Source organism: Triturus cristatus, chromosome 2_1 (genome assembly GCF_964204655.1).
Source record: "Triturus cristatus chromosome 2_1, aTriCri1.1, whole genome shotgun sequence".
Lineage (NCBI taxonomy): Eukaryota > Metazoa > Chordata > Amphibia > Caudata > Salamandridae > Triturus > Triturus cristatus.
The window spans coordinates 365301224-365322467 of NC_140581.1; the positions used below are offsets into that span (position 1 = coordinate 365301224).

The window sequence follows — 21244 nt, forward strand, 5'->3', positions numbered from 1 at the left end:
GGATGATTAAAGAAGATTCCAGAGCTTTTAATCTGCAACGTTCTCGACATCTCTGCATCTAATCTAAGTAAGAAGGATACACATATCATACAAATATACAAGTTTACTAGATAAACCATCTAAACTACAACTTGTTATCTTCTGCCTTGTTTGAGGATCTTAATAGCAGAAAATATTGCTTGCTCAGGAACCATCTTAGAAAGAAAAGCTGGTCTCCTGCCAATTGCACATGTAAACTAACTGCCTCAAAATCCTGACTTTCAGGTACCAAGTCGTCAGAGTGAAGAAAATAAAAGTCCAGCAAAAGCCAGACTGACTACAGTATTTCCTACCAGTATATTACCACCAGCTTTTTAGATTGTGAGCGAACCTGGAAGACCAAATTGTTTTGAAAGAATCAGAGATTTACTAGTCCTTTTACCTCAGGCTTAATAGTAGTATTTGTTTTCTAATAGTGTAGACCAAATTATAGCATGGCCCATACACCCACAATCTATTAATGAATATTGATATATTAATAACAATACTTGAAGGGACAATATCAACCCCACAACAATAGAAACATTACCCTTATTAGAGCAAGGTTGCATGCAGGCTCTCCTATGCTATATAATATGTATATAGTGTGGGGACTGCGTCATAACTGCACCTTTGCCACATTACAAGTTTCAGTGCATCTAGAGGAAACATGGCACTTGCCCAACACCCTTGAATGTCAATATTTTTTACGGTACATGTCTCTTTTAGCTGTTACTGACTGGCACTTCATTCGTACAGACTATCCACAGTCATCTACCACTAGTTCCTGGAGACCTAGTGTCTGAAAGATGGGCATTCAGTGTGTTTTTGGAACATAGTCACTCAGTCAGTCCTCCAGTAATCCTCTTTTCTCTTCTTACTTTCTTCATTTAGCGCCCTTCTGCCACAGTCCCTTCCAACATATTTCTGATGTATGCACTAAGCTTTGGTAGTCTCAGACTCAACCAAAGTATCACTATCTGTTGTTAGGACAATATTGTCTCCAAGGCCACAAACCTGTCTCATCTAAGCAATCTCAGCAGGCACTTTTCTGCCCATCATGAGAATAGGTCCTGCAGCAGTACATTCACATATGTCTTGCGCATTAATCTTTTCTTCAATATGTTGTCTTCATCCAGCCACTACACTGAATGCTGCAGTGGAGACGCCAAGTAATATAATTTAGTACCTGGGAGCTCCAAACCGTCCTTCCACCATGACAACTTTAAAGTGTGTAGCTTGAACCTGTGCCATATGCTGACCCACACCTGGGAGGTCCGCTGGTGGTCAAGGCCATTAAAAACATTCTCTGGGATAGGAGGTTTAGACCACTGGAGCACATAAAGGCAATGCAGCATGAACACCATTTTTGCAAGCGAAACCCTGCCCATTACAGACAGTGGAAATGTATTCCAGAATGCAACAGATGTTTTCAGATCAGCAAGTTTCGTGATTCAGTGTTATGTGATATATGACTGTCCACTGTGCAGAAATTAAAGGTCTCCACTGAAGGCCTTCATAGGTGTAATCGTAGACCCTCAGTGCATTGAGCCCTCTCAGTGAGAAAAATTTGGATTTGGCCTAGTTGATGTGTAATCCTGAAATAATCCCTGATCACCCTCTCTGTAAAGCCTCTGTCTGCACAGAGTTATAATAACTCTATTAAGTGCATCCTATGTGTTCAATATGTACTTTTTCAGTCTTATGTCCAACATTCGGCTGGGTTGAAGCAACAGCTCCTTCTCCAGTACTGCCATATCTCTCTCGAGGCCCTTTAGCTTTTTGTTAAACTGTAAGCTGGTATTGAATCTGATCATACACTCCCAACGAAGCACCATTTGAAATTGTTCCAATTGTTTTGCTCTACTGTTGGTGGAGCCCCACATTGTTCTCTTTAATCATAATCCAGTTCAATCTACTATGGGTGCCACACATAGGTATGTAGAAGGAATAGACTATCTGTCGAGTGCTGTGCCCTCCATATGTCAAATCAGACCAGTCTTCTTTCGATTATTTCTATCAGGAAATACACCATGCCAGGTTTGTTGTCAGCTCTGGGAGGGTATCTATCTAGGTGGCCATTTAGCATGCAGTTCATGAACTCCAAGGTCCCCTGCACACGCTAGTGGGGCATAGATTTAAGTTAGTACAGTAATGAGTGTAGCAAAGAAAGAAAGACTGTTCATCCACTGTTCTGTGTGGTTCCAGGATTTATTGTCCTTGTTGTGCATTCCTTGGTACAGAGTCTTAGCCTAGCCAACATGTGTTGCGTCGCTACCATGAAGTACACAGCGACTTCTTCAGGGCTAAATTCCTAGGATTACAGTCCTTATTGTCGGTTGTACTTCCATCCTGAAGGTAAATAGTAGGAACGCCGTCCCTCTCACACATGGAAGACTTCACCAGCTGCTTCACCGGATCAGGTGACCAGCGGCAACAAAATCAAAGCTGGCTGACAGCCATAACCCTATGAATATGGTCTTACAATAATTAGGAGCGGCATATTCTGAATACTCGTCTGCATCACAGAATATAGAATCTGCTTCATGAGGAAACTTTAATTAAATGGAATTCTGGTCTCTGGTACCCTTGAGACCATCTACTGCTATTTACCTTTGGGACGGATGTACAATCGACAATAAGGACCGTAATCATAGGAATTTAGCCCTGAATAAGTTGTCGTGTACTTCATGGTAGCGACGAAACACGTGTTGGCTAGGCTAAGACTCTGTACCAAGGAACGCACAACAAGGAAAATAAATCCTGGAACCACACAGAGCAGTGGATTAACAGTCTTTCTTTCTTTACTACACTCATTACTGTACTAAATTAAATCTATGTACCACTAGCGTGTGCAGGGGACCTTGGAGTTCTTTGTCTGTGGTTTACCACAATCTAGGGAGATGGGTGGTTCTCCCTACCCTTTTGCACCGCACTTACGCTTAAGTTCACCCTATAATATTTGCGTAATGCCTTAGAGTGCCATCACTCCACTAGAACAACCACCGGGCGTGCAGTAGCATGCAGTTCATGGCTCGGTCTACACCAGCTAAATATCTATGCAAGTCATTGCCACCTCCTGCATGCTCCAGATGACACCTTATTGTCACCATTTGCTGCATAAGCATGTCTTGGCTGACTAATACGCAGTATAGAATGTGGGACCTAGCTTTGACTACTATCATCATAAATGAACAATTTACTGCCACAAAGGTCAAGACCTGATATGCAAAATTAGAGTACGCTGCCAGGAACATCTTCCATATTTCTCTTGGGACTAGTGTATTTCAAGTATCACTCAAATACTGTATACCTACTCTATTTAAAGTAGGAGTGAATAATTCGTTTTTGTGTGGCAGAAACTACTTCCTTATCCCCATATAATTGGTTTTGGCCCATCGCATAATACTGACAGTGAGTTAAAAAAGACAGTGTGAACAATCCAAAACTGACTGAAATAATTAGTTACATACTCCTAAAATGTCCTGTAGGCGAGACATATCAAGCCGCCCATGAGTGTTCTATGTTTATTTATATATTTTTACAATTATTTTCATGGTACTCAAAAGTAGGAACATTAATTACTTACATTGTTTTCAGGAATCTTATTATTCTTGAGTAGCGTGATCACGCAGTTGTGAATGAAGAAAGCAAGTGTCAGCACACCAGTAAATTGAGGAAAAGACCATCTAAATTCTAAGAACATGAAACATTACTGTTGTAACAATCCGTTTTAATCGATGAAGCAGCAAACATCATAACTTTTTGCTTACACATAAAACAATTTCCCATTTTGACGAAGAAAGATTTGACTTTCAGCAAAGCACTATGCAGTTTACTAAATTGTGCACTGAAAAATAAGATCTTCATTCTTTGGTGGGGATTGGACCTCACTTTACAATTATCTTGTAGTGTTGACAGATCGTGACAATTTATGTGCACTATCAACCCTTTTGTCTCTTATTATCTGTCCTTCATGCATCAAAATGTCAGTACAATTGTTATTCTAAAAAATAAGATTTGAAGGCAAAGCAGAATTACTAGGCACACAGCATAGACAATATACAAAGAACTAATTGGTATGGCATGCCTACCCATTCATGTACTTACCTAACCAACTGCCAATGGCCTAAAATTATTTTGTCTCTTTTGAGAAAAGGCTGGAGTACTCACTAGCTTATAGATGGAAGTGTAACAAGCATAGCAGGAATGAAGGCCCAGTTTATCAAAACAAATTCAACTAGAGGTTAGTAACCCAGCATTAACTCTCCATGAATCAGGGACAGGGACACTAGTCCCAACCTCCACATCAGGATATAGAACTGCATCTCACACAGTGCCTGCTACACTATGTACAATACATAGTAGAAAAATCCCTACCTTTTAATGCTTTTAACCATCAGACAGTATTTTTCTTGTCCTGAGCGATCCTATCTTGAAGGCATAGTTGTGGAAATCTCTTTTTTCAACTGTTATATAAACTGCTGCTATATAATTATTCCCTTTTCAGGGGTCATTATTTTTCTGGTCTAGGGGTTTCCTTAATCAATTTATGACCACCTGAATAGAAAATGCTCTGCCACGATGCTCCACCTTTCACTCGCTGAATAGCAGATAACTGAAACATCCTCCACACACACTCAGTGGCAGAACACAGGGATTAGTAACCCAGCATTAGCTCTTTGTGACACATAATTAATGACACCTCACCGCATACCAGAATACACATTACACATCTGTGCAGATGGCAATGCAAATACAAGCCCAACTAGGCCATTCTAGGACCAACCAGAGCAAGGGCCAAAAATACTGTGACAATTACCCAAGACTGGAACGGTTGGGCATTCAACATACACAACATGTAGGCGCCCAGGCTGCTGATAGATAATTTGACCGACTCTAGTGTCATGAAATATTCTCAAACAACAACCAAACTCACTCCGCAAATCATTAGTTATTACTACTTTAACAATAACAACTTACGGTTTATCCTTTTATTATTAGGGATTACAACTTACACATGCCTACCTACAAATAAATTGGGCTAGCAGAGTATTTCTTGTTTCAAGGATAATCATCCATAAAAACATATCTCCCATTCAGTGCGTCACTGCAGGTTCAAAGCAGGGGAATGCCAAAAAGAAAGAACACCCACACAGTAAAAACTATTATGTTCTTCACTTCCCGCTATGAGTCACCCAGTGGGAAGCCTCAAGGCTTTTACCAGCTGGCCAGAAACCTCACCCACATTGGAGTTCACCTCCTTACTCAAAAGGGCTTCAATAAATAACATCCTCAAGGTTTATGGATCCCCCCCATCACCAGTCACTGAAGATCCTCAAGTTTTGTGAGCATCTCTCATGTTCCAAGCTACTCACCTGGTGCACCATTGTTAGCAACACGCAGGAACTGCAAGTGTAATGCTTCCTCCACATATGCTACAGACCCCCCAAATATTTTTACTGCCTTCTCTCAGAACGGTCCTGTCTGTTCCATCACTTTCATTTTATGTTCTACTTTGGTCTTAAGGGCCAAAATTCATTATTCCATTTTTATCAAATTAGTTATGCATTTCCTCCTCTTCTTGCCAGTCTTTCTCTCCTTTTATCTTCTGTAGGTACCACAACTTGTGCCAGCATTCTATATTTTAAGATACGCTCTAGAGGGGTGAGATCACCGTTCGAGTGCTTCACTGGGACTCCCCTGCAGGCAACTGCCTCCTAGGTTTCCCCCTTTGTAACTCACAAAAGGTACACAGCTCTTGAGGTTCGGGATAATTCCAATGAGGTTCTCTCTCAATCGGCAAAGCAGCCTTTAGGGCACACAAAGCTGCTGTCTGCCTTTGCCACTATGAGTCTTCGCCCTAAATGTGGGGGAGCGGAGTTGAGGGTAAGCGGGAGTTCCAAGTCTGTTGACTCTGGCCCAGCGCTGTTCATTGTCTGCTAGAAGACCACAGCTGAATCAGGAGTTTAACTCGATAGGTAGGTGGCGGCTTTCTGACATCTGCCAATAACCCAGGTCATATCCTTCTCAGAGCCAAATCTGGTCTCCCATGAAAGCAGTATGGTTGTTTTTTGTTTCCTTTCATGAGGTGGTAAATATCCACAGCCAATCTCCTCCAGGTTGGACCCACACTGAAAAAGCTTTACTTTCTCCTCTCTTCATCTCACTAACTAAGGGCAATCTCTTCCCCAATGGGCCTAATGCCCAGATCCAGGCATAGTGGGGTGACCTAACAACTGCCTCATGAAATTATTCTCTACCTTGTTTAGGCTACTAGCTGAGCAATGCCCCCATAGTTCTGTCCCATATAATGTTGCACCCCTTGCTTGTACTTTATAGATCTCAGCTATTGGCCCGGCTGGATTGTATATGGATGTTCTGTACAATTTTACAATTCCTCCTACGGTCTGAGCAAGCTTGAGGCTTGCTTTGGCCATTTGCGGCCCCCACTCCAGGTTTTCTGTCAAAGGTGACACCTAAATAGTCAAAGACCGACACTCTTTCAAGCATAGTGCCATTCAGGCAGGGGTTAGAGTAAGACCATAAATTTGGTCTTCTATGTATTCATCTCAAACCCCCTGATTTTGCAGATGGCAACAAAGCTATTGGGAATCCGCTTGATTCCCATAGGTGATTTGGAAAGTAAAAGGGTGTAGTTAGCAAACATCATTGCTGGAACCTTACCAGACCCTAGCTTAGGGGCATCATTATCCTTGACCTTTCTGAGTTGGTCAACCTGTGCATTAATTAATAAACAAAATCAGAGTAGGTGCGAGCAGACACCCCTTCCATACCCCTTTGTTAACCGGAAAGCGGAGGGTTAATTCACCAAGTTTTCCATACCTCACTTGGGCAACATTACCTGCATGTAGTCTCATCAAAATACTAAGGAGGTCGGGGTAATTCCCAGATCTCTAAGTGCACCCCATACTTTATCCCTCGGCACGAGTTCAAAAGCCAACTTCAGAGCCACAAATATCAAGTAGAGGCTGTCACCCTCTATTGTCACCGTTTTCCAGAAAAGAAGTTGAAGTCTAAATATCTGGTCGACGGTAGAGGTGTTTTTTCTGAATCCAGCTTGGTAGGGGCTTAGGATCTCTTGTTCTTCCATCCACACCTGAAGGCGGTCAAGAAGTAACCGTACAAACAATTTCTGGGTAACATCGATCAAACTGATCGGCCTATAATTAGTGGGTAGAAGAGGTGAGCCCCTTTTAAAGACTGGGACAATTTCTGCCCCAAGCCAAGTATCAAGAAGCTCCATGCCATTCATAATGGCATTAAATAAGACCCCTAGGTAAGGTCCCCAAATTTTAGGTTACCCCCGAAAGAGGTCCCCCAGTAGCTTATCCAAACCCGGCGCTTTGTTGAAGGGTAGCTTGCTGATTGCATTTAGCACTTCTGACATATTGATCCCTGGGGCCGCCTCCTTGGCGGACCCAGTGAAGATTATGGGAGATTCATCAGTTTGGGTCAGAGCTTCCTTGATGGTATATAGAGCCTGAAAATGAGTCTCCCATACTTCAGATGCTATATTCGGCTCAATGGCTGGCTTCCCTTCGGTATCACCTGAGCTAACTATGGTCCAGAAAACCTTCATGTCTTTATTAGATAGGGCACATTTAAGTGCCTTCCATCTGTCCAATTCCCAGCTCTTTTGTTGCTTGCTGGATGGTGGATGGCACCCGATTCAGTTTGGTTCGATGCTTAACTTTGCTTTAATGGCTTCCAGCAGAGCCCGTTTGGCTTGTCGGCATTTAGTGTTAAACCAAGATCGTTTGGGCCATCTTTTCACCCTATGAGGTACCACTGGATAGAAAATATCTACCATTTTAGATGTTAATTCTGTGTGCAATTTTGCAACCCTCTCAATAGATGGAGTACCCTCTACAGTTGTGACCTCCCACATTTTTAATAGGATCGGGATTACTAAATGATATACTGTGGCCATCTTGTGAGGTGACTGTTGGATTTGTCCCCACCTTATTTTCCTTCTGTTATTTGAGAGTATTAATACACTGTCTTGGGGTGTGCAAGTGGCATTAGAATTAATATGACCCACCTTAAAAAAAGCAGCAGCAACACTGTCGATCCACTTCCTAGCACTGCGCGTCTTCCGCCGGTGGCGCTCAGACTGTGCACATTTTAAGAGATAGATGGGGTGGGAGGGAGCCCCGTAGGACCAAGCTTCTGTCCGAAATGCCGCTGCAGCTGCTGTTAGGACTCCTTCCAGACGTCTCTTACCCTCACAAAAAGAAACGAATGAGTTGTGCACCAAACATTACGTGTCAAAGAATGGAGATGCCTGGGGGTACGTTTCAATACAGCTAAAGTTACAAAAAGCTGTTCTGCAGAGCAGCGAGCCCACGCCTGGGTTACTTACATACTTGGGTCTGTGCTTTGCAACCATGGGGTGTCTCTGCTCTGTGCCTCCAGATGAGCCAGCAGCAGGCAGGTCAGTCGAACGTTTACAGTTGGACTACAGTGAAGAGTTGGGATTCTAAGGAGCACGGTAGGAGTTTTTTGGCCGAGACGGTGTGTCTGCTTTCAGTGGAAACTGTGCAGAGATAAATTCTATCAGGCTTGTAATTAAAACTGAATGCAAGAGACCTGAATGCAAAGTACCCCTGTGCCTGCGCCCCACCTTTACTACTCCTTAATTGACAATTACATTTTCTGAAGAACTGTTTCTTAAGTTTTCCATTGTTAAAGGCATTATTATTTGTGTTTACTGGTGTTCTCTCAGGTGGAGCGTTGCTGCCTTAGCCTGAATGTTTTACCAACACATGGCTTGCTCATTATAAGGTCATTTTAATGGCTGTTCACCAGATCTCGGGCAAACCATTTCACCTTCTTGCATTCCGGAGAGAAATATTCTCACCCATCATTTATTATATGGGCATAAGTTGGAGGCAGCTTACTTGTGTAACACACAATATTTATGGTTAGTGGTTACCCATGTCTTTAATAAAACAACTTGTTTAGGTGAGAGCTATTGGCATTATACATGACAATGCCTTTTATTTATATGTTTTGACAACCAGCAAACGGTGCATAAATACACACTTAGTACTTTTAGTCCTTGCTTACAGGAAGCAAGGCTGGCAGTAAAAGAGGTGCAGTTAATGCCAGCCTTCCTGCTGGTAAACAATGACTATAAGTACAAAGTGCATGTTTACACACTGCTTGCAGGCTTTCAAATCACATAAATAAAAAGCATTGTCATTTACAACGCAAATAGCTCAAACTCTCGCAAATGCGGGACCTATTGCATTGCAAATGCTTGTTTTCTTTACTGGCGGACAACTTAAAGCCCTGCTCCCTTCCTTTGTCTCTTTCTTCTGCCAGTGCCCCCTTCTACAAACAATGACTTCAATGTTGCAGAAAGGTTGTTTAGTAGCTCTTGGGTAAAGCTTGAAGAACGAGAGTCCTCAAAATATTTTCCATCTTCATACTGCTGGAAATAAGATTGCCATGGCAATCTTCGGGTCGCATGATGAGTGGTGTCACTTGAAAGACACTGCTCTTTAAGAGTGAAAAACAAGACCCACAGTACTTTTAAATTGTTACTTAGGTTACTTTCATTAAGTAGGGCAGAAATCCATAGCCTATCCTCAGCCTTCTCCTTGTCGTGTACCAAGACTCCATTCTGCTCCACAGGCACACACTGTTGCCTCGCTACCAACAAGGCACCCCGGAGCCATTCTCTGATGGTCTTCTTGTTTAGGCTAGCAAGTCTTTCTCCTCCATTCTAGTGACCAGGTCACAGACTGCTGTGCCATCTTTGATGGAAACGGATAAAAGCACAGGGGCATAAACATTTTCTGAATCTGAACACTCAGTAAGATCCTGTGGGACACCAGACTATCCCGTACCCGCTGAGTTCCAATACACAGTTATCTAATGTGCCACCCTATTTCACTCTTCTCCATCAACATTGGCCCAACTGCAAAAAATCCGAAAGCTCAGAAAGTTCCACATCGAAGATGATGTCCTGTTTTATATCTTTCCCAGTGCTGTGATCATTATCGTAACTGATAAGTAATACAAGTAATAATAATAATGATGTGGTTTAAACTGCATCCCAACACATACATTAAACCTCATTAGCTAACAATTTGCCAAGACTGTGGGAATCACATTATGCTATGCATATCCCACTTTGTGTTTGTTAAAGTATGCCCTGTTTAAACTTGAGCTAAGCATACAAACATACAATATCACGTTGTAATATTAATCTTACCTGGTATATCAAATTTGGAGAGTGACATCCAGTGAAAATCGAGATGAAATCCCAGATGTACAACTTTCAATGTTACCAGAAAAACCAGGTAAACAACTGAAACAGTACCTGTATACAAATTGAAAATATCACACATTAGAAACGAAAGACATAAAAAAAATACTCCTATCCCAAAATCTGGAAAACTGAGTTATACTAATAACCGCTTTTCAAAGAAAAAGCAAAGGTAGAAGGTTTGAAGTAGGCAAGCTCCACGTGCACACTACCTTATTATAGGTTCAGCAAGATAGGTAGTCTACTGAGGAAACGTATTCACGTTTGGCAGTAAAGGTGACTGTCAAATTTCTTGAACTTGTTAGCTCTCACAAGTATTTAACACAAATGGGGCGGCTCCCAGTATAGAGACCAAGGTGCTCAAGTGTTAAACCTTGGTCTCTATACTGGGAGTGGCCCCATTTATGTTAAACATTTTATGTTGGAGGCTGACTGCTCCTAGCGCCCGCGCCTCTGGTTCCCTCTCCCAGGACTTTCCCGGGGATAGTGTGGTTATATAGCTCTCACAAGTACCCATAGTGATCATGAAAAAAGGTTTTCTTGGGGGTTTTTTACACACAAAGACTCTCACCTACATCATCATTGTGGCATGCTTGATCACTGAGTGCTCGTCCGGAGTTTAAGTGCATCTGTGAGAGCTCAATTGATGGAAGTCTTAAAATATTGTCCTAAATGGGGTATCTTTGTGGTACTTGGTTAAGGAATACCCTATTTACAGTTCCTTTAATCGTCGGGTCCTATGGCAAGATTAAACACATAAGAGGACGCCTGGAGTGTTTTAGTACTCCTGTCTCAGTAAGTCTACATGTGGCGGATGATTTTACTTGCCCTTCTGGGTCACAGGGGTTTCCTCAGGTCCAAGAAGATCCCTGTAATGTTCATTATTTTACAGCAACATTTTGGGATTTCATCTTTATCTGGGCTAGGGATTGGAATGTAGAACACAGGAAGAATGAGAAGTCAGTTGGGACATTTAGGTGTAGGAGTGGGGCAGTCGTGGTGCGATACGGTAGTGTTACTCAATGTGAGATGAATTTAAATAACCCCATCTAAAATCTTCGACGAGGTCTCTGGCTTCCTTTTAGTGGTGACGAGCGGATCGGCTCTTCTTCAACATCACCTTTCCGCACCGGCATTCCTCTTGTGGAGTGGGCTCTTCTTTCTACAAAGCTCTCCTCATGTTCATTTGGGGCGGACATACCCCAAACTGTTGGCTTTATGTTTGAATCACTGCGGAGCATTCAGGCGGTTTGCAGTGTGTGCGCACAAACACCTGAAATTGGCCTTAACATGTGCAAGCTCATTTCTGGCAGCTCGTCGCGTAAACCATTTGGCTGCAGCCAATTGTTGAGTCATTGCAGCGAGTGGGCGGTGGCATTGAAACTGGTCTGGGCGAAGTGCGAAAGCTCATATTTAGCATTTTGTCGCATCCACCATTTTAATTTGGGCAATGCCTATTTCCATGTACAGACACCATTTTGGAATAAGGAAACTTATGCTCTGAATGATCAGTATCTTATTATGAGAGCCCAACGTACTGCTCTAAGTGAACACTACCTCTTTCTCTGGTTCATACATTACTGGAGTCTTTGATCCAGTGGACTTAATTCCTTTTTCAGTGCTGCATTCATAGTGTGTAAAAAAATGTCTCCATTGGAATTAAATTCCTTTGTTTATATCAGCGAATTCATAGTGTGTGAAAACTTTTTGCTCAAATATATCTACAAAGCTTTACCTCATTAAGAATATCTGTGCACCTCCTGCTTTTCTGACTGCACCTGGAGTGCCTCCGTTGAACTCGATGCAATGAAAGAAGGTCTTTGAGGCATACTTAGATACTATTGAGGTAGATACTTTCACCAATAACCTGCTCATCGATAACTTGGCTTCTGAAGTGAGATCCATTTTAAGAAACTTTATTTTTAGAAGAAGTGAAGGTACAATTACATCAGGAGGGAGCCTCTAGGGAAATGATTGTGGTGGATGTTGTGGATGAATATGCTTCAGTCATAAGAACATTGGATAAACGAATTACCCCGGCCAAGAATGGAGTATTAGAAAGACACAAGTTTTTACAAAGAGGACAACAATATGGGGAATCGATTGATGATTTTGTCTCCACGTTGCGACAGTTAGTTGTTATGTGTAATTACCGTGAAACCAAAGATTAAATCATTAGTGATCAATTAATCGAGGAAATAAGTAATAAAGACATTCAAGAAAGATTACTTTCTACAGAGGATCCTAATTGGGAGACACCCATCACTATTGCTAGAGCCACTGAAAAGTTTGTCGCATACTTCAGAGAACTATCAGCCTATCAACCAAAACGACTAAAAAAGTGAATATACTTCAAGCAAAAGAGGGGTGCAAGGATGGGAAACAATTACCCACACACAGAGCAAGAAAAACAACTCGAGCAGGGTTACTGCATAATGTTAATGTGGGAGTCACAATCATATGGCTTCTGCCAAGAATTGTCCTGCTTTGGCTCAGACAAGTTACAAATGTATTGTAAAAGCAATTTTGTGAGAGACTGTTGCAGTTCTTGCAAATCCATAGCGTTAAAGGTGGAAGAGAATGCGTTATCTAATGATGATGACTTAATTTTGACTGTGGTCATGGACAAAGGAATGGATGGGCCGGAAATCACCAAAAGTAATGCTGTGGGAGAACAAAAGCCTCTTATGAGGAACCCTCAGTTTTGCAATGCTATGATTAATGTTGTGGAAGTGGCTTTAATGGCCAACTCAGGATTCCCTCATACTTTAATTTGCCCTAGAGTATTCTTAAGATGCAAGTCCCAAGCGCTTCAGCCTTCTACTTTGAATACGTGTGCTCATGGAGGAAAGAGAATTGAGGTTGAAGGCAAGTTTGACAGGATGTTTGAGTTTCAGGGAAAATCTGCTCAAGGGGTGGTATATGTGGCTAAAGAGGGTTCTAATTTGTTAGGCAGGTAAGATCAAGGTGAATTGGATATAATTTTGGACCTCTACCATCCTGATTGCACGGTTTCCAAATTCAAATTGGTGGTTCTGTGTGTGAGTGTTTGGCCTGGGACCCAATAGCTAAGCAAATTTCCTGGGGTGCTCATGGAACAACTAGGCAAACTGTAAGGCTTTCTGCACAAGATTGTATTGGAATAGTGTCCAGTCCTGTGGAGCACAAAGTGCATAGAGTGGCATTGTCCCTGAGAGATGATTTGCAAAGGGAATTAGACAAGCTTTGTAAACTGGACATGATTGAGCCTATTGAATGTTCTGAATGGCTTGCGCCTGTGATTTTAGCAAGGAAGAGTGATAATTTGATGCGTTTGTATGCTGATTTGCGAGATCTCAACATAAGGGTTGATAGAGAACATTTACCCAACATAAGTGAGATGTTAAGCACTTTGGAAGGCGCCTCGGTGTTTACCACTCTAGAGATGTCGGCGGTGTACCATCAGGTATTTTTGTGTGAGGAGTCGAGATATTTGACCTAATTTGTGACTTCTGAGGGTGCGTTTCGCTTCAAATGGATGTCATTTGGGTTTGCATCTCCTTTGTCAGTATATCAAAAACTTAAGAGAGAGATTTATAAGGATTGTGACAGAGTGCAATACTATTAGGATGATATTTTAGTGTTTGGTCACAATGTGTAACAAAACAATACACGCCTAGAGAGAGTTTTACATATTCTACATGACAAGGGGCTAACTCTTAATAGTGATAACTGTAAATTCGAAGAAGAGTTAAGTGTGGAATACTTAAGTCATCATACATCGAGTTTTGGGATTAGCCCTAAAGTAAAACTGTTGAGGGCCATTGAGGATGCTTCCATTCTGCTAATAAGTATCAGTTACATTTTTTTTTTTTCACAGTTGGTGGAGTTTTATTAAAAGTCTGTGCATTATTTTGCTGACAAAACTGGTCCTCTTGAGAGCTTAATGAAAAAAGGATGATGTGTGGGAATATGAATATCAGAATGCTTTTGACAGAATACGTTCTGACATTATTTCGGCTGGTCCTTTAAAGTTATTCGAAACTAATGACAAGTGTAGAATTGTGACAGAGACTAGTAATTTGGGTTAGGGTGCCGTCCTTTTTCAAAAACTAAACAATGGGAGTGAGAGGTAGTTGCTTTTTTGTCCAGGGCCATCCCTGCGGTAGATCATATCTATTAAAAGGAGCTTTAGCGTTATGGAGGGGTGCACAGTACTTCTGCACTTACATGTGGGTGTTCCTTTTGTTCTGAGCACAGATCATAAACACCTGGCTGATTTTTTTTTGTGCCAAGGGCAGTGCCAAAGCCACGTCAAGGATCGCAAAGTGTCAGTTTCGTCTAAAGGAGTTTAACTATATTGTTGATCACGTTCCGGGTAAAAGGAATGTGATAGACTTTTCATCTAGAATGCCTCTGGAAAGTGTTGATAAGGAGGTGGTTGATGACACGGAGATTGTTTGCATGGCACATTTGGTCAATAGCATGCTGAATGGGGCCATAGAAGAGAGGAAATGGAGAGATGAATTAAAGAATGACACTGTACTAAGCAAAGTCATGTCTAAGGTTGTGCAAGGATAGCCCAATTCCATGGATTTAGCGATTGAACTGAAACTGTATGGTCCGGTTGCTTCTGAGTGGACATGTGATAATGGTTTTACCCACCTGTTAAAGAGCAAAAGTGCTAGAATTAGAGCATGAAGGCCATATTGCGATAAGAGCAATGAAGCGCAGGGTGCATGAGGATTTTAGTGGCCTGGTATGGATAAGGCTGTTGAGTGATTTTCAGGAACTGTGATCCTTGTATTGTGAGTGACAAGACTCGGGTGACGCAACTGTCCTCGATTGAGGCAGTGGAATCACCGTTGGTACTATGGGCAAAATTAGATATGGATATAGCTGGTCCCATATAAGTGCTTGGTGAAGGTTCTAAATTTGCTATTGTGTTGATGGACTACTTGTAGAAGTGGTCAGAAGTTGGTTTTGTTAACAATGTTAGCACTGCTACAGTCATTCAATTTTTATACAGAGTGTTCATAAAGGAAGGGTATCCTGCTGAAATTGTAAGTGACAATGGCACCCAGTTAGTGTCAGAGGAAATGGAATCATTCTCGAGTACCCACTACATCAAGCATACTAAGTCCTCTGTGTGCCATCCTAAAAGCAATGGATTTGTGGAACATTTTAACGGTACATTGATGGATCAGTTACAGTTAGGGATGGCAAACAATCTAAATTGGTAGAGTGTGGTGGATTAACTGGTAAGGGCGTACAGAACTATTCTTAATGTTACTAGTGGAGTATCACCTTTTGTTTTATTGCATGGTCGAGTACCTGGGTCCCAACTCAATAGGGAATGGATGGAACAACACCTTTCGGATAGCTCACGTTTGTCTGCTGTGGTTGATGTCAGGAAAGAGGTTCAGGGAAAACATGTGAGCACATGCGAGAGCGCAGACCTACGAGGAATAGTTGTGGTTTCTTGAGTCATAATTAAGAAACTTGGCTATGTTGTTAAAGGCAAGTGTAGAAGTATCTGCTCTTGTTCAGGTGGTCAAAATAACTTCAAATGTGGTGCATACTTCTGATGGAAAGATTTGGAAAAAGTACAGGGTTGGTGTCTTTCTGAAGGGAAAAGCTGACTTGGTGCACACTTGGTTTGGTGAAGTGTCTGATCGAGTGTGTGAAAGTGAGCCATGTGTGACCCATACAAAAAGAGAGGCGCAAACCGCCATGGTACAAGAAGTACATTGTGGGATGACATTAAGGTGAATGAATTTCAAGTTCATGCACTCCTGTTTTTACATTATAATTTAGGCTCCCTGTTTTCTGTTTTTATGGATTTTTACAGTTAAATAGACGGAAAGCAATGTGTTTTCTGTCTGCATTTATTTTTAAAAGTGGATAAATACAGAAAATGGTGCATCTTGTAGTGACTCTCTATGCTGTCTTTCATGGATTATAGGCCAGCAGCTGAGCAGATGGACAGCATGGGAAATTAAAAAACAGGATGACATTTCTTTAAATAAGGTCATAGGTCAACATACATTTATGGTATAATGCTTGTATTTACCAGTGGTTGTATTGTTATGTAAAATTTGACAGCTTAAATAGCTAACACACTACAGATATCAAAGTATGAGTGCGCATCTATCAGTTAAATAAATATGGAAATGTACAGTTTTTTAACTTCATTTATACGCAAAACACAAAATAAATATGGATAAATACAGATGGAAATGTTAAAAAAAAAAAAAAAACGAAAATACATAAAACCGGGAGCCCTAATTATACTGTATATGTGTATTCCGGTTATTTTTACACATCACAGTGTATTTGTGTATTGCGGTTCTTTATGTTTACATTTTGGCACAAGGATTACATTGAATGTTATATACACTTCATTTTCTCGGTATATGTTATTACAATAGGTTTGTGTATATCTTAAGGGGTTTCTTATTTCTGTCTTTACATATGTGTATTCATTCATTTTGTTTTTGTCTATGTTTTGAGAGGGGGATGTGTTGGGATTTTATCTTTATCTAGGATGGGGATTAGAATGTAGAATACAGGGAGGATGAGAAATCATAAGGGACATTCTAGTGGTAGGAAGTTGGACAAAGAGTAGAGCGGCGGTAGTGCGACGTGGTGGTGTCACTCACTATGAGCAAAACTTAAATAAACCTATCGACAGTCTCCAATTGGGTCTGTGGCTTCCTTTCACAACCCTATTCATAGTTCTATTACCAGCATAGATTGTCTACATCTTGCATACATACACTCAAGCATGCATACATAAGAACCGCACAAGGATTTTTAGATCGTAACAGCGAATATAGGAAAATAATGATAAAAAAGTAACCAGATAGATATAATACTTCCATCTCATACACCCAGGTGTACAGTCTTTGATACACTGCAAACTCTAACTTAGTATATTCAGTGACACAGACTTGATTCTAGATTTATTATAAGCAGAAAGGACTCACAGCTGTTAAATCTAGTATGGTAAAAAACTTTTGTCTAGCATGTGTTAAACATTGTAATTCGCAACATATGCATCATGCTCCTATTTGTTACTTGTGCACAGCACACACTGTCCTCCATGCAAGTCTCAATCATACATCACTTTCTAGCCTGACCGACTTTAATAAGGCTATTTCTATCCCCATTGGCATTCACGGTAGGACAGTTCTTGTAGTCACACACTATTAAGGCTATAAGATGTGACACTGAAATGTTTTAACGTATTATTCTGCCACAAGCGACCATTCAATATTTGGGGGACAGTTAGTCTAACAGTAATACATTATATGTTGTGTACATGATTACATAAACTTGCAACCTGAAATATGTAAGGATGCCATGTTGAAAAATCAAATCCCAGATGCATGAAAAGTGGCCCAATCTTGGATGTAGACGTAACAACAAACAACCATTTCTTTACAGTTGGACACCTTGAAACAGTCATGACCGAACAAATTGAGAAGTATGAATGTAATCCAAAACTCACATTGAAAGAGAGCAACAATGGATATACAGCTCATCAACTGCCCTATTTTAAAGAAATAGGATATTTAGCAAGAGGAATATCAGATGATTCTCCGGTATGGCTTACCTATTCTTGGGGTTCAAAGCTAGCTCGGAACACGATCTCCCTAAATCCCGGATACGTACGACTCCCACTAATACAGGATATCTTAATTCAAACCACAGAACACTATTTTAATGAAAATAAAGACTCAGTTTCCTCTATGCAGACACTTTGGGAAGCTTTTAAAACTGTAACATAGGGCCAGGCGCTCCCCCTGATGGTCAGGCATTAAAAAGGGCTTAAAAAAGGAACTTATAGATTTGGAAACAGAGATTCAAGAGAGTGAATCACAAACAGCCCAGACCACCAGTGAAGAGGCTATCCACGCATTGGCCATCAAAAGACAAGAATACACAAACAAAGTAATTGAAGAAGCAAAAAGTAAGTGACTAACGGTGCTCCACAAAATATATGAATCAGCCGATAAAGTCAGGAAATTACTGGCAAGGCTAGATAGAAGCGAACAAGCGAATAGATGGGTAGCATGTCTGAAATCCAAGAATGGAGCAACTATAAGAGACCCCAGGATATAGTAGAGACGATGTAATACATTTGAGACAGATATACACACCTACTTCCTTGGCCACACCAGATGACTCAAGAGTTACTCGCACAAATGTGTCTCCCCTCCCTGACAGCGGACAATACTACTTTACTAGACAGAGACATCAAGGACGAGGAAATCACCGGGGGAATCAACAATATAAAATCCGGAAAAGCAATGGAGCCCAACGGACTTCCTACTGAGCTATATAAATTGTTCGCTACAAAAATTGCACCCCACCTAAAAGAAATGTATGAAGAAGGCAAACAACGGGGTTGTCTAACCTGAAACCAAAGACTTGCTTCCAGTGTAGTGATACATAAACAGGGAAAGCCAGCTGAACTCTGAAGTTCATACAGCCCCATTTCGCTCCTTAACGCTGAAGTAAAAATGTTTGCCAAATTGCTGGCCAACAGGCCAATGCCGGTGATTACGAACCTTGTGCACCCGGATCAATCCGGTTTTATGCCAGGAAGAAACACAGCGTTAAACCTAAGCCGTCTAAACGGAGTGCTAGGTAGAAATGATACCATCAAAGAAGCAGCAGCAATGTTATCACTTGACGCTCGAATGGTGTTTGACACCATCAAATGGCCACATTTATTTGCAGTACTAGAGAGACTGTTTTTTGGCCCCAAATATATAACCTGGGTCAAACTATTATATGCACAACCCCTGGTATACGTAGTAGTGAATGGACACGATTCACTTCCTTTCCCCCTCAAACGAGGAACGAGACAAGGGTGCCCATTTTCACCCTTGATCTTTTCCTTGATGCTGGAGCACCTTGCGGGCTGGATCAGGGGAGACCTGCAATGGACAGAGGGGTGGGAAGATAGAATCTCCCTATAGGCAGACGACATTCTCCTCTATATGGCGTCACTTAATACATCAATAAACAGGATTATGCAAATCCTTACTAATTTCCGAATACACTCTGGGTACACCATTAATTGGTCTAAATCAATATTCATCCTTCAGGGTCCCAAACCAAAGTTACCACTGGGCTGCACAGTGACGGTGACAGAGGAAGGCTTTCGATATTTGGGGATCTACGTCACAAGAGATCCCTCACTCTTCTACACGCACAACCTCCTCAATAATCTAAAACGGTTACAAAACGATACAAAACACTGCCGCTGTGCCTCATGGGCCGCGCCACTCTCTTTAAAATGATAGCATTACAAAGATTTTTATATGCCTTACAAAATACACAATTTCCCTTATCAGACACATATTTCTCACAGATTGAGAACGAAATAACACTGCTATGGGAGGGAACCCCCTCAGGATAGCTATAGGTAAACTGGTGAAGAGATGGCACAAGGGCTGTATAGCCCTCCCGGACGTCCGACTGTATTATTGGGCAACTCAACTAACAGTATTTAATTAATGAATATACGGCCCACACTCGTACCCAGGATATCAAATTGACAAATTCCTTATGGGTTCTTGAAGTTATAGACAGGCAATATATACAAACCCCAAGCAACAGGTATTAACGGGGCCGACGCAACAAACAGTCCATATCTGGCGTAAGGTAACAAAACAACTAGGATGGGAAAATAAAATAACTCGGGCTACCCCATTATAGGATGCAGAAATACTTGGAGAACTAATTAAAAAAACGGGGTTCGACAATAAGACATGATAGGCATATCGAAAGTGGGGGACTTATGGGCAAAAGGAAAGATCAAGCCCTTTGATGCGTTGAGGGAAGAATTTTAGATGGCAACATCCAAGACTTAACAAATTAGACATGCAATAATGTTGGTACTCCCGTCGAGATCATGTCCCCCAGAGTCGTCCCCACTTGAGGACGGACAAATATGATACCAAATAGATGGTAAAGCAATATCAAAGACATACCAAAAATGATGCCAGGCCAGATCCCGACAAAATTGCAGGAGCAGTGGCAGTGTAGCTTAGGAGAATTAGAAGAAGAGGACTGGCAGGAAGAACTAGCTTCCCCTAGAGAGGTAGCCATAAACTCCAGAGTAAGACTAATACAACTGACAGTCCTGCACAGAGCATACTTCTCCTGCAACACTATGACACAAAATGAAACGGAAAGATGACTCTACATGTAGACAATGTAGGTTGGAGGACACGTTCTTCAACATTCTATGGGGATGTCCTCTCATCCAGAGATACTGGGGAGCAATAATGACACAATTACAGAGAGTGATAGACAAGCCAATTCAGCAAACACCACAACAATGCCTACTCAATATATGGGAATCAACAGACCTCGATAGAAAAGAGCGTATTATGGTCACACTAGGCTGTGCAATTGGCAAGGGAACCATTGTGAGGAAATGGGGAGTGGAGACACTGCCCACCATGATGGAATGGGAGAGGGATATGGACTGGGCTATGGTGGAAGAACAGTCAGTCTATGATAAAAGAGGGTGCCCCAAGAAATGGGAACAAATCTGGAGCAAGTGGAACACTCACAGACGACAAATATGCACCCCAATTGTACTCGGGAAGTGGAAACACACAAACTACGCCTCAACAATAAAATCCCTTTAACTAGTTTCTATATGGCTTGTCAAATGTACATCATCCAGTAAGACCCCACTATCATTGACCGTATATGCACTAACAAAAAAAGTGATATCTAAGTATTGTACACACATTGTCTCAGGATACTAGGCACTTGTAAGGTGGTCTCTTAAGTTCTGAGGGCAACAATTTGATTTAAACAGCAATAGGCATTAATATCTATATTGAATAGATCAATAACTATATTGAATAGGAAATCAAATAAAGAGGATGTTTACTTCCCTTGATTCTAATTATTGCA

General features: G+C 41.4%; 1 protein-coding gene across 1 annotated transcript in view; it reads right to left on the bottom strand.

Moving 5' to 3' along the window:
• The window catches only part of SLC38A9 (solute carrier family 38 member 9), a 345812-nt gene that overhangs the window by 192353 nt on the left and 132215 nt on the right, over positions 1-21244 (bottom strand). The window contains exons 10-11 of the mRNA XM_085631309.1: positions 10265-10372; positions 3608-3714 (exon numbers count right to left, since the gene is read on the bottom strand). Coding sequence (XP_085487435.1) covers positions 3608-3714; positions 10265-10372 — 215 coding nt within the window. The remainder of the gene's footprint in view (positions 1-3607; positions 3715-10264; positions 10373-21244) is intronic.